This window comes from Heliangelus exortis, chromosome 3 (genome assembly GCF_036169615.1).
Source record: "Heliangelus exortis chromosome 3, bHelExo1.hap1, whole genome shotgun sequence".
Taxonomy (NCBI): domain Eukaryota; kingdom Metazoa; phylum Chordata; class Aves; order Apodiformes; family Trochilidae; genus Heliangelus; species Heliangelus exortis.
In genome coordinates, this window is record NC_092424.1 from 46863097 (window position 1) to 46877405 (window position 14309).

General features: G+C 35.4%; 1 protein-coding gene across 1 annotated transcript in view; it reads left to right on the plus strand.

Moving 5' to 3' along the window:
- PRKN (parkin RBR E3 ubiquitin protein ligase) overlaps window positions 1-14309 on the plus strand; it is a 712407-nt gene that overhangs the window by 224129 nt on the left and 473969 nt on the right. The window contains exon 3 of the mRNA XM_071740466.1: window positions 12339-12579. Coding sequence (XP_071596567.1) covers window positions 12339-12579 — 241 coding nt within the window. The remainder of the gene's footprint in view (window positions 1-12338; window positions 12580-14309) is intronic.

Genomic DNA, 14309 nt, shown 5'->3' on the forward strand with positions numbered 1-14309 from the left:
AGAAACATAAAACTTTTTTTTACAGTTCCAGAAATCTGAGGAAAGCTTTTTTCTTTGCCATGCTTAAGAAGAGAAACAATTTTGAACCCTTTTTACCATAGAAGCAAATAGGGTCTCAAGTGTTCTATGCTGGAAAACCTCATTGTCTTCCAATTGCCTAAATCTTTGGGTTTTCCACAGGATGCTGAAGTCAGCTTCAATGCTGGCTGAGCTGTTTTCCAGATAACCTTAGAACTGTTAGATATGGCCACACAGATGCTTACAGCCCCTTTCAAAATGTACAGGTGCCCTAAGGCAGCTGGTATTCTTTGGTGTGAGTGTACAGCTTGTTGGAAATTCAATATGGAGCTTGTGTGCTGCCTCTCTAGACCAGCTAGAGTAGTGCTAAAATATAAAGTTATGCAACTTGAGCCCAACACAGCTCTCACTGTGCTTGGTTTTGTTTGAAAGCCACGTCATCCGATACCTAGAAAGCCATATTGAACTAGAAGTGCCCTGTGACAAACAGCATTCAAAACTTGAGCAATGATCACTATTTCCAAATAATATTGCATCTTTTGGCCTCCCCTCCCCTTCCAAATCACAGGACAGGTGAAAGCAGTAATTGGGGGTTTGCCATCAAACTAGGAGTACTGAAAATCTTACTTTCTATATGAGTTTGTTATATTAAAATATTTGTATACACTTGATTCTTATACTAAAGAAAAAAGCAAAAAGTCGAAGTAGAGAAATTCTTGGTGGTACAGATTACCTAAAGGCAAAAAAGGTGTGGATGCTCTGGAGTACAACTAGTGCTGGAACCCAAACTGACTCCTAGTGTTCTACAATTGAAAAAACCAAAAAAAAACAAACCTATAAAAAGTTCCACATATTTTAGATATAAAAAATTCAATAACTTCTTGACATTTACAAACGAAAGAAGACCTAGCTGCTGTCTCTTGTATTTAACTTACAAAAACATCTCAGTATTGAATAAGGAAAACACCTTCACTTGTAAAAAACATAGGAAAGTTCCCAGATCCGTGGCCCTCCCTACCCACTGAAACCAGCTCATCCCTGTTTTCTCTGAATCTTTTCTGCTTTCACTTCCAGTGGTAGCTTATCTGAAGAAGGAGGGTAATTTATGCTACACTTGAAAGGGTCTCAGTTTTGCATCCTGTTGATTGCAGCCAGCCAACTTCAGTGTCAGTTGAGTGGACACTGATAAAAGCGTGTGAATATAAGCTCTGCTTCGCTCTGTACTTCCAAATATGCATGAACAGTCATTAAATTCACTTCAGAGCTTTTCTCACTCAAGGCAAAGAGGATAAAGACAAAAGAAAAAAAAGAAAAAAGAAAAAAAGAAATGTGACTTTGTGCTTGACATTGGTGTGAATGTTCAGAGTCAGTTTTTGAGAGACCTGAGCTGAGACTGGACAAGATCAAAATGCTTTGGGAAGCTGAACTTGTAGCATCTGTGCCACAAATTATAGTGTTGACCCTTGTGGAGATAAGAGCAATGTTGGCTCTTACTTCTCAGTAAGATAAAAATTCCAGGACTGTTAAATCCAGTCTCAGTGAAGTTGGAAAGTGTTCTCACACCATGAAATAATAATTAACAAAAGAGGCACTGTGAGGGTGAGGGCTGCATCTTACCCATTGGGTTGCCCCTCCACAATGATAAAAAGCATGCTAAAAGGCAGCAATGAAGCTTGCTGTGTTCTGATGTGACAATCCCTGCTGGAAAGAGCTAGAAGCCATGCTGATCTCTGCTTTTTCTTACTGAAGTGTGGCAGTCAGTGGCTTTGTCTTGGTTTCTATTCCCTTTACTATGTGGTTGAATTACCTGTTTTCCAACTTGAAAATGTATCTGTACTGTTTTTACAGCTATAAGACACAGATGGTTCACAAGTCCAGGCTTACAAAGCTCAATTCCCATTGCAAAGGACAGTTTACAGGAGTTTTTTTGCTTTCTTGGCATAAATGTTAACAAAGCAATTGCTTTTGAAATTATATTTTTAAAATTGATTTTTAGTGGAGGTAATTGGGCAAACCAGGTCTCATCTTCTGAGGAAAACATTATGGTGGTTTTACTAGATACACCACTTGAAAGAAATGGTTAACAATTGTAAAACCAGTTGAACCTCCACTCTTCAAGAAAAATGGTCAAGTAGTCTTTTTGTCAGATCTTTGATACCAACTGTTTTTCTGTGAAGAGTTACTTCTATTGATGTGCATTACTTGGTAATGCAAGTTAGGTTTTTTTGCTTGGCTACTTGGAAATGCAGATATAGCCTGACAGACCTGATGAAATCTCCATGTCAGTAAAACTTACACCTTTTGTAGCTTTGGCACCACTGCATTTCACAGGACATGTCCCTTCCCCATGAAGGTCATAGCTCGTTTTTCCTGTATCAGTTTTCAGAATCTGAATCTTGATCTGAATTCAAATTGCACAGCTCCCCATCAATATGAAAAGATCTAAACATTCCAGATTTTTTAGATGTTCAGGGTAAGAGTTAAATCTTATCTCCTGTGTGAAACATCCATTAAAAACGTGGTATGTTGTAAATGGGACATATGTAAAAGAGATAAGGCCATGATACAAAGATTTTCAAATTAATTTTCAGGAACCTTGTTTGTCTTAATAATCTGTCTTTCCTAACTAAATCTGATTACTGAAATGCCCTATTATAGTGCTATATCACTGGGGATTTTTATCTCAAACTTGAACAGCCCCAGGAGAAATTGAACATCCTTCTTTTTCCAGGTAAGGGTAAATACACACTCTTAAAGTAGGTTTCCTTTGTCTTTTTTCTGAATCATTATTCTCCTGTTCAGATGTGGAAAACCATCTTTCATCTGTGACTCAACATGGCTTTCTCACCTCCCCTTTATAGTGGTAAATTTAATATAGAGGTCGGTTATTTAGCAGGATAAGTCTGGATTCACATTTATGTCATGTTTTCTATTTATTCTACATATTTTCTAAAAAAACACAAATTACTTAAAAGTGAAACAGGATCTTTTCACTTTAATAGCTAATTTAAAGCCTTTATATCTTCTTAGCAGTCACCTTGTTTGTGTTTGTGTTCTTTCTTTTAAAATAAGACTTGGGTGCATATGGGATTGGAAGGAAAGTGCTGACAAACTGTGCCCACATGTACTGGGCATAGGGATTAATTTATTATTTGAGTATGTTTTGATGTGGCAAATATCTTATGATTAGGGGTTGTGAAGAATCTGTAACCTGTTTTGTAACACACCTAACTTACATCCCTTGAAAACTCTTCCCAAGGTCTTCTACCTCAAACTAACATCCAGTTAGACATGTAGATGTACTGCATGGATTTTCCAGCAATATCCAGTAGGTTTGTGTATCCTGCTGGGATTTTTTTGGTAGGCACATCCCCAAAAAACAAATCTAGGACCATTTTCACCTAGCATAGTAATTCTTAGGTTAAAAGCAAGCATTCAGGTAAAATCAGGGAAAGCTCTGGAAAAGAGCTGATTTCTTGTCTGTATTTATACTAGGGGGTTAACAACTTACTAAGTGAGCCCACTCAGGATAGCCACTAGGGTTTATTTATGACTGCTCATAGCAGCTGCTCAAATTGATCCATAGATGCATGCTCTGAGATAACAAGAAGAGCGACTGCTCTTTGGTTGGAATGTACACCAGGTGCTGACCGTAAAGCATGAAAAAGACATCTGTGGATGACTAGTTGAAAGAATTGAAATAAATATTTATAGCTGTTAAACTTTGGTTCACTAGGCAAGAAATTTATATGAAAATTCACTTTCCACCATGGAGTATTAACTAAACATAGGAATTATTTCAGATCTCTCTGTAGAAGGGAATTGCGCAAATTTCTTGCTGCACCCCCACAGTTTCCACTGTAGTCCCTTCATCAGCACAAGGGACCACTGAAGTTTTAGGGTATTTTCAAAGTTCTGCACAGTAAGTGACTCCCCACATTTTCAAATACAATTTCTGTGTCATTTATGTCCCGATGTCTGGTAGGTGTCCTTTTGAGTCCACTTCTGTGCCTATTCCTCACATGTTATCTAATGCTTATTGTACATATTAAGTGAAGACAGGGAGTGTGACCAGTCTGGCAGATTCAACCTGGCTGAGAAAAGCTAAAAAAGAATTTAAAGTGAAGAGGAATTAGTAATTAAATCTCATGTTTATCAAAGAACATATAGTCCACAGTTTTGAGGCTGTGATGCATGCTACAGACTGCTAACAGTGCTGGCTTATGAGCTTAGTACCTTTAATCACCATTCAACTCGTATCAAAATGTGTCCAAAATGTTATTCATTCAAGCATTTTACAGTATACACCTGTTAATAGTTCTCATTTGATGTCACTTGTGAAGAAATCAGAGCAATAGAAAGTATGCTCTATACCTGGCAAATAATAAGCTTTCTTCTTTACATTTACAGCTGGGGGTAACATGTTTACAGAGTGTAAGTTCTACCAGGTAGTTCAGTGTAGAAGATGGAATGATAATGAGGTGGACTCAACTGCATTTAGGAAGCAGTTGCAAAACTTAACTGCATTCATTTTTAATTTAGTATTATAAACTTTTCATTAATCTGTTACTTTCTATACAGACATAATAAATTGAGATGCTATAGGTTGTTCTTAGTGTACATTACATGAAATTACAAGAAGGAAAAAACTTTACTGAGGAGAAAAGTTTCATGTGAATTTAGTGTTCATTTGACAGTATTTCTCTTCCATTTTATAGCAGAACAGTATGCTGCAAATGTCACTGTTGAGTTACTAATAGATTTGTAAACATAATATTAATGTCTGGCTGCCTTCTATGTTTTCTGCAGATCATTATGCAGAGTTTTAAAGGGAATAATGATTATACAAGCAGGTATTTGCATGTTGCAAACTGTCTCATATGCTGCCGATAAAACAATTTTATTTTTATTTATTTTGGAGATTTATTTATCTTTCAGGATTTTTTTCTAGAAGGCCTACGTTCAAGGAAAGTTAACATATTAATAATGCTGTGGTATTAGTAATGCCTTTGGGAAATATGTGTATAGTATTGCTAACATCTTAGGTTGTGTACAAAGCATAATAACCCTGCAAAGTTCATAACTAAGAATTATGTCTTCATTCTCTACACTGAGCTAGATATGAACATTAAAGTTTTGTGTCTTATAATGTGAAAAAGATGGAAATGAAGCATAAAGTGATTTCTACGTGAAGGATGAGGGGGAATTCTGACTTAGTTTAAATTTAGTACAAGAAAATTTAAGTATTATTTGTTGAATCCATTCCCAGCAAATCATTAACTCATTAAGGGACCATTCAGTATAAAATTGCAAGTCATGTACTTCTCATTAGAGTATCATGCAGAGCAGAACTTTAGTAATACATGACCTGTAGTGTTACACTGCTAATCAGAGGCTTTTATGTTTGTCAAGGCTTCTACTATATGGAGGGAGCACTAGATAGAGGAGCTGTAGTAAATCATACAATGTTTGGCTGTTTCCTCTTATAAAAAAGAACATCCATTGTTCTCTTTTCTAAAAAATAATGGAATCCTAATTTGAATGTGTATGGATTAACCCTTTTTGTACAGAACAAACTACCTGATAGAAACTAAGTAGCAAAGAGCTGTCATAGTAGGTGTATCATGTTCCACTTAGAAGTTCAAAGCAACAGTAAGATTTATGTAGTAAGGTTTAAGTAAATGCCTCAGGACTCTTAGGATAATCTTTCATACAAAGTGTTGATGGAGTTTTTTCCTCTCACCTGGCACTTGGGACAGAATCTTTACAGATGTCTTCAGAAAGTTCAGTCTTACAGGAAGAGAAAATATATAGCAACATATACCCATATTACTATGATGCTTGCTGTTTGCTCTAGTCCTGAACTTTGAGTCGGCAAAGACAATCAGGTCTGTGACAGCTTCTCAGACCACGAGTGTTTCTATAGAGGAGGTTATAGCGTGGCCTTGGTTTGTTCCTCAGGAGCCTTTCCTGGATTCTGCTAAACTTCATTGCTCAAATTAGGTCTTTTTATATGAAAAGATTTTTTCTAATGCTTTTGTATTTTGGGATGAAAGTTTCAGGGTCTTTAGTGTCAAAGCAGTAAAAATTTGCAGGCATTACACTTTGTCAATGTGGTTCGTTTTAACAGTCCCTAGAATGAACCCAAAATGTATTGTATTCAGTGTGGGGTTGTAAAAAATTCTTGTCAAGAAACAAGTTATTAATTTATGTCTCAGTGAATGTGAGGTTTTAATAAGATACCTACAAAGACTACCGGTACTTTAAAAACCCACGCGATACTGTGCAAGAGAGAGACAAAGTAATAATGTCAGAAAATCTATTTTGAAATTAAGACATACTGAACATTCTAGGAATGGTAATTCAACCAAATCCACAGTTTTTGGATATATCTGAAGAAGTCTTTGCTCTTTTTATAATGGTAATGTCTTTCAGAGACATTTGCTTAGGTTTTGGTTGCAGTCCTAAATCACGCATTCTAAACACTGGTTTAGCCATCATCTGTCTTTTTTGTATTTTTTTTTCCCACTTCTCTTGTATCATGGCACAGATGTGATTTTTTAGAACACATGGATCAGCCAAAACTTTAGGCTTCTGGGATGAAGAAAAGTGTTTTCATTAGCAACATGTGAATGGAATAATCTCATTTTTCAGGAGCTGTCTTCCAGGGCAATATGTGACTGGGAATCAGTCTGTTCCCTTCCACCTCTCTATGGGTGAAGTATTCAAGGCCAGACTAGCCAGGACTTCAAGCCCAGAAGGAAATTGGAATTGCAGCAAGTTTTTCTGCCACACCACAAACTATTGAGGAAAAAACCCCTAATATTTGGGAAATACTGAAAGGCAGCATAGAGAGACTTTTTGACAAGGTAAAGTTCTGTGCCTGTAATTCACATATAGTGTGTCACTTGTAAATGATTCACATTTTTGTTCTTTTTTTTTTTTTTTTTTTTTTCTTAAAAAAATTCTGCATTCTGGGCTGGTGCATGATGCAGAGTTAGGAGACACCTGGTAGTTAACCTGTATTAACCACTGCATGGAACCCACTTAGAAATCCTTTGCTTATTCTCTTCAATTGTTAGCTTGTCACTGTACATTTCACAGTCCTTCATTTATTAGGATCATAGAATTAGAGAACAGTTTGGGCTGGAAGGGACCTTTAAAGGTCACCTAGTCCAACCTGCACCGAGCAGGTCACTTGTATTAGTGACCATCAGGTCTAGTATCACATCCTTGCTGGCAGGACTGTCTATTCCCTGGCTTTTTTTATCCTCAGTGCACTCAAGGAGTCTCCTGGATTGCCTGCAGTTCACTATCCTTTTCCATAGCATATTTTTTTGTATCTTTGCTTTTGTTCTTTTTCTTTGGAACAAACAATAAACTGCTGCAAGATCTCAATAGAAGGGATTATAAAAATTAGAGTACAAATGCTCCACTAGGTGAAAGGTTTTCTGCCTTTTTCATCACATTTATTTGAATAAATAATTTAAGTACTACATCTATTTTTCCTTCTGGGCATTGCTTAGCACCCACAATATTCTGAGTACTAAACAAGTGCAGTAATGTATAGCTCTGAAAATGCTGAAAAGGTGAACTGAAGTCAAATGTAAATGTATTCCACAGCATCATAAAATAGTTTCTGATTGCTGAAATTTAACTGCTAAGTGGTCTGTGTAATGTAGGTCCAGTGGTGCACTGGCTTTTTTTTCCTTGCCCTGTGTAGAGTACTATTTAGTGCACTGCCACTTAGCAGATAGAATTCCCACAAATGGATGGCAATATCAAATGAGGGAGCTGATTAACTTCATTATTTTAACAGTGCTTAATTTTCCCTTCAGATTTCCCCTTACAGTAACCTTGGGAATTCTCTCTGAGCCCAAAAGCTTACTTGATTTTTGTTTCTTGATCAGATGGTTAAATAAAAGATGTTAAGTGTTCTTGCTAATCTTTCTTTCTATTTCTGAGACCATCATGGCTCAACAGAATGTTACTAAAGTGTCTGTATTTTTTATTTCAGGTAATCTTTCAAGTTCATTGATATTTCAGCTTTTGCTCCTTATGTAATAAGGGAATTTTTTTGTTGTTGCTTTGTTCTGTCTTTTTTGAGTCATTGATCTGTGATCAGGGAATGAAAATAGTGTTGTTGTTCTTCCAATTGTTCTGGATTGGACCAGCCAGGATAGAGTAAATTTCTTGTCTTGTAATTTTGCTTTCAGGTAAATTTCTTTTAAGTAGCTATATTTGGTGAAATTAACAGCAAACCAGGACACCAATTGATTTCCTCTCTCTATCTGCTGCTTTAGAGATTTGGTCTCTGTCCTTGAGTTGTGAGCAGACCAATTGTAGAGTGATGTTTGGTGGGCTTATTTTTCTCTCTTCTGGCAACTTCATGTACTTTTTAATTTATTTTTCTGTTTGGAATGTTCCTTTAATATCTCTGTACACTATTAATGGAAAAAGATTTTTTGAATAACATCGATGTGTCATCTGCACTTTTATGTGGGTCCTGTTAGTTTAAAGAGATGTATTGTGCTATAGGTACTCTGGGGAGCTTTTTTAGTGTTTCATTTATTCTGTAGATTAATAAGACAAAAATGTTACCCTTATTTTCCCATCTGATTTTGAAATGTGGCACAGTTAAGATAAAGCCTAACTGGAAAACCAATCTTTTTATTTTTGTTGATCATTCCTAGGAATTTAAACAGCTTTTATTGAGTCTTTACCTTGTGCAAATCTCTGAATGGCATCAGGCAGACTGTGATCTGCTTAATCAAATAGGCAGCAATTAAGCAAACTATTCTTTTTTCCACTCCATAGGCCTCAGGGATTCATGGTCAAAGATGTGGCTCTCCAGATAACAGGAAAAATTCCAACTGGATCTTAGGTGATGAAATGAGAACAATTACTTTTTGAGTTTGGTAGGCAATAAAAACACACAAACACCTAAAAAAACCCAGCTTGTGGTTCAAGCGGAATGAAAATATTTCAAATTTCTTTTCAAGAAAAAACACCACAAAAAATTAGCTTTTTAAATTCAAAATTAGCTTTTTTAATTTGAATTAAAACTATTTTCTGCTCTAATATTTCTTTAAGAATGCATTTCAAAAGAAAGTGTATTGTACTTCAGAAAATATGACTTTAGTGAGCGAAGTATATGTTGGATGGAGAACATCTTTCAGTATGATGTTACTATCAAAATAATTTATCAAGCAGAAATCTTTCGGATCAAGAGGATTTTGGAGTTACTGAAATAGTTGTGTTTTCCCTTTTCATAGTTTGTTTTCAGTCTCCAAAAGTAACCTTCTACTTAGCCCACAGCTGACAGCACCAAAGGATGTTGTTATTCACTCAGGATGTGCTAATTCATCCTTGTAAAATTCAACTTGAGAATTCAAAAAAAAAAAAAAAAAATGGAAGCAAAAGTTCTGAAAGAAAAAAATTATGAATTTCATCTGCTATTAATTTATTTTTCCAAGTTGTCCAAAACCCATTATCTGTAAAGAACAAGTCCTTAATACAGGGTGTCATTCCTACTGGATCTTCTCAGCTCCCTTTGGTCTAGGGCAAGGAGGTATTTCATAATCATCAATGTACACACTTGCAGGATTACCCTTTGGAATACAGACCACAGGCAATAATTTGAATCTAGAGATAATACAGTATTTCTACACTCTTTAATAATAGATATTATCAAAATAAATGTTTCTTGAGGCGTAAAACAAATACATGAAGAAAATGGAAGTGACATTGACATAAACAATTGTATCTTAGATTTGCATTGCTATAGTAACCTAAGGCAAAACCTAAATATTTACATCAGTAGTTTGAATTCTATCTCTCTTCTCAGAGAAAAAAGCTGCAGACCTAACCTATCTGCCATCTACAGAATGTAGTCTGTTATAAAGCATTAATCACCTTGTTTCTGTGAACTACTTGGTGATGTTTTCATCCAGGTCCTTTCACATTTAAGTTTTGGTCACAAACCTTTTTTCTTTTTTTCTTGTATTCTCAGTTTTCTTGCGAAGGTTGAGAATTGATTGCCTCCTTTAAACACCAACCAAATTAATTTCAAATGTAATCAGAAAAAATATTAGAACACTGATGATTTGGGATTTCTTGTTTATTAGTGTTCAGTGTCCATATCAAATATACTCAGTGTACACATCCAAGGATGTTGTTCGTTTTTTGGGACTGCTATCTTTGAAAGCTCACCCTGGGATCTGCTAATTAAGTTTTCCTATGTCTAGGACATAGATTATCATCCATAGTGATGTTCAATGTATCAAAGTTCATTCTTGTTTTTTATAAAGAGTTGCAAGGAAGTTAAGATGTAACATGTTCATCTGCAAATTTAAAATAATTTTTTTATTAAGTGAAATGAAGGAATATGCTGTTGCTATAGTCATATGGATGTGTAATTGGCAAAAGTGCAAATTTTTATATCTTTTTTTGAAGTGTGTCATTCTTGACATTGTTGGAGAGACTAATAGGTAAAATGGGGCTGTATTTTGCCTGCCCTTCCTCCATTTCTAAAGTAACTGCATAAAAGAACTGCAAAAAGAACTGGAAAGGAACCTCTGCTTTTTAAAGATCAAGCAACTTCACCCATGCATCTAAATGTGTACAGCAGTCAAGATCAAGAAAGAGTGATTGAAAAAGGTTGTGGTTTTGCAGGGTCATTTAATTTGATTTAAGCAGCATTGTCATCCCTTCTATTCTCTCTCGTCTGCACCATCCTCTCACTGTGACTGCAGCACAGCATCAAGCTGTTGACTGATTCAGGGAACTGATGCAAACTTTCAAAAGAAACAAACTGAGAAGCATAGTAGATAGTGAGAAAAAAAGTTAAAGAAGCACAAGGCCTCCTAAAGCAAAGAAAACTGCCAGAAGAGTTGCTCATTAAAGTGTGGTTTGACTGATTGAGAGTTGATTAGGGAGGGGTTTCTACGGTTGTGAGTTTTTACATAGATGCCTATTTCCCTTTGCAATTCTACTCTAACTGAGCAAATTGCTTTCCAGGTCCTTATTTTCCCAGGTTACTAATTTCATTATTAATTTCTCTTAGGTTCATAAATTCCTTAATGTTATGCAGGATTCTTATTCAAGAATTTTCTGAGTGATGGCAATTTTTTTGATTTTGTGTTCATGAATGAAATTATTAAGCTATTTAATTGGATCTTGTTAAAGTTTTATAAGCAACAAGTTATATTTACGCTTAAGGCCTCCTTTTTTTGTATAATATTTTGTAGTTGAAATCCAATAATTGCTTTGTCTGAATCTTAAGACTACACCACCCAGGATCTGACTAATTTCTGCTGGCTGCTTCACTAAGAAGGTGTTATTAAAAATACAGTCAAAGAAAAACAACAAAAAACAACCACCCAAAAATAAAAACCAAAATAGAACAAAATAGATTTTTGCTTAGATTCTGTTTTGTTTAGATTTTGTTTAGATTTCTAAATAGATTTAGAACTTCATTACATGAGAAAGACTGAGGGGGAAATCTCTGTAATTTCAAGTTCTTTAAATTTTTAAATTTGTATTAGGAATATGCTGAACAAAATGTAAAATCTATCCTGATTTATCATGGATAAACCTTTCATAAGAATCTTTTCCACCCTTGTTTTTTTTTGTAAGATGCAACATCTGGAAAGGCTATGAATCAGCTCTGAACAGAACAGAGAGTAGGAAGTACATATGTATATATGAGATTTCTTGGTCTAAAAAGGGTAGCAAATCAACATTTAAATGTCACCTTAAGACAGTATGAGTAACTTTTACTGAGTCTACACCTGAAGCCAGATTTAAATTGAAAATTACACTGGGAAAAAGAAATCAGTATCAGCCTTCATTGGCAGCATCTTCATCCCTGTTTCTGTTTTCAAAGATACATTGGGGTAACTTGGTCCATGATTGTCAAATTTGACCTTAACTTGCTACATGAAGAGCGTGTGTTTGCATTATCTGTGCAAATATGTATTAAGCATTGAATATTTTTAGCACTTGATTTAGTAGAGCTCCCTCTGGAGTTGTTTCTTTGTGACAATAAACCAGACTTATTTAGAGCTGCTGGCTCTGATCCACCATTTCCTTGTTAAATGCTTAGAATTTGTAAGTGTTGTGACCCTTTTTACCAATACAAGTAATCCTAATTCCAGCAATTTACACTTGTCACTTTGCTTTAAACTCCATTACTGCACTCAGAAATTTTACACAAAATGGCTTGGAGACCATTTAACAAATAACAAATTGGAGATAGAGGGAGTTTGTTCCTTATGTCACAATTAATTATTTATTGGGGTTTTGGTTTTGTTTTGCAGAACTGTGACCTAGCCCAGCAGAGTATTGTTCATATTGTTCAGAGGCCACAGAAGAGCAGTAAGAACAAAGATGAGACAGAAGATAACTGTCCTGGGGGTATTCTGAAAGCCTTGCAACAAGAACCTGCAAGTCTGACTCGTGTAGATCTCAGTACCAGCATCCTGCCATCACTCTCTGCAGGGCTGGCTGTTATTCTGGATACTACAAAACCCAGCATGTCTCCTCCTTCAGAAAAATCAGGTAAATTGGGGGGTAAATTGGGGGTACATTTCAACATGCACACCTAAACTTTTCTCTGGTTCTTCATTAAGGTGAACAGGAAAAAAACAATCAACATATGGTTTATTTCAGTTATGGAACAAAAAGATACAACTACATTAATTGGTGATAACATCTGAGGTGTCTTCTAGAACAATAATTTTGTTTTGTGGATAAACAGTGACTTTTTGGGTTCTTCCTGTCTCTAAGTTGCATTATACTAATATTTTTACAAATTATTATAAAGTGGCAAAAAAATCCCAGAGGTCTATGAGAAGGCAAAAAGTAGTGTCTGTAAATTTTCCATTACAGAAGTTTCATCAGCTGGAATGTTGAGCACCTTACGCATTGCAAACATGTTTAATTCCCAATCTGTTGTAAAGTTTTCATACCCATACATTTTGTAAAACAAAATTTCTATAAAATAGACTTATTATTTACAAAAATATAGCTGCTTCAAAATATAATGATGATTTGTACTATAGATTTTAGTAGTTCTTCATCCACCAAATTATTACTGAGAATATATTCTCTTTGTCATGAAAAATCATGAGGCACAATTTAAGTTACTGGAAATGGGTTGTGCTGTAATGTTTTAAATTGTTTGTGATGGAGAAGCTTAAGTCAGGAGGAAATACAAGAATAATTTTGCTATTTCATAAATCTTCTCAGACTAACCCCCTCATCACACACAGCCTCGTTGTTCATTACTTACAACTGGATTTTTCCCCAGTGAAGCGACACCATTCTGCACAATAACAGACTCTGTCATGATCTGTCTTAATAGTCCATCACAAATGTCTTTTTAGAAGAAAAGTACGCAAATACACTTTATGCAGAAAGAGGAAAATAATGCCAAACACGTAGGTCGCAGTAATTTTTGAGTATGACAGAGAAATCCCTGTGACTAATCTGACCACAGAAATCACCACGCTTAATAATATAGCTGTAATAAAACTGTTAAAATAACTGCTAGAGAATATCCTAAGGTATTTATGGGGAAAATGTGCAATTCATGGGAGTGTCACAGAAGTATTCCACAACTGACTTGATCAACCTCTCGCTGCCAGCTAATGATGAATGAGTGCAGTTTAGGAAAGAATTAGTATCCAGCTTAATGATCCACATCTCCCAGTCTGAATGAATAATGAGATAAGAGGGGTCATGCTGATTTAAATTTGGTAAATTTGGGAGGGGGTTTCAGGCTGGGCTTACTGTCAAAAGCAAGGCAACGGTGTGAACTTTTTAAGGCTATTCCTTATATCTTTTTTTTGCTACTGTATGTGATACATACAGGGCTTTACTATTTGTGTTGGTCTTTACAGAATACTTTATACATATGTAAAGCCTTTTAAAACTTTTCATGTGGTGTATTTTTCCACAAACTCTGTGAAGCCGAGTACAAACTGTTGGGTGTTTTCTATTGCAGCAAATATTTTCATGGCAAAATGATACCTGAGGAAAAGATGTATTAAGAATACATATGGACTAGTTTTATCTGATTAACAGATCATTTTTTTAATCATAAAAAGAAAAAAATAAATAAAAATTGACAGTTGTGGCTGGAAGGATGTTAGTAACAAGTACTTCTTAAAAGCATGTTATGTTCTGTTTGGTTCTACTTGCACTATGGAAACTTGTCCTTGTGTCTGTTTAGTCTCCCTCTGTTTTTTAATATGGGGGATTTTTATGGTTTGGTTATGAGGGCTGGG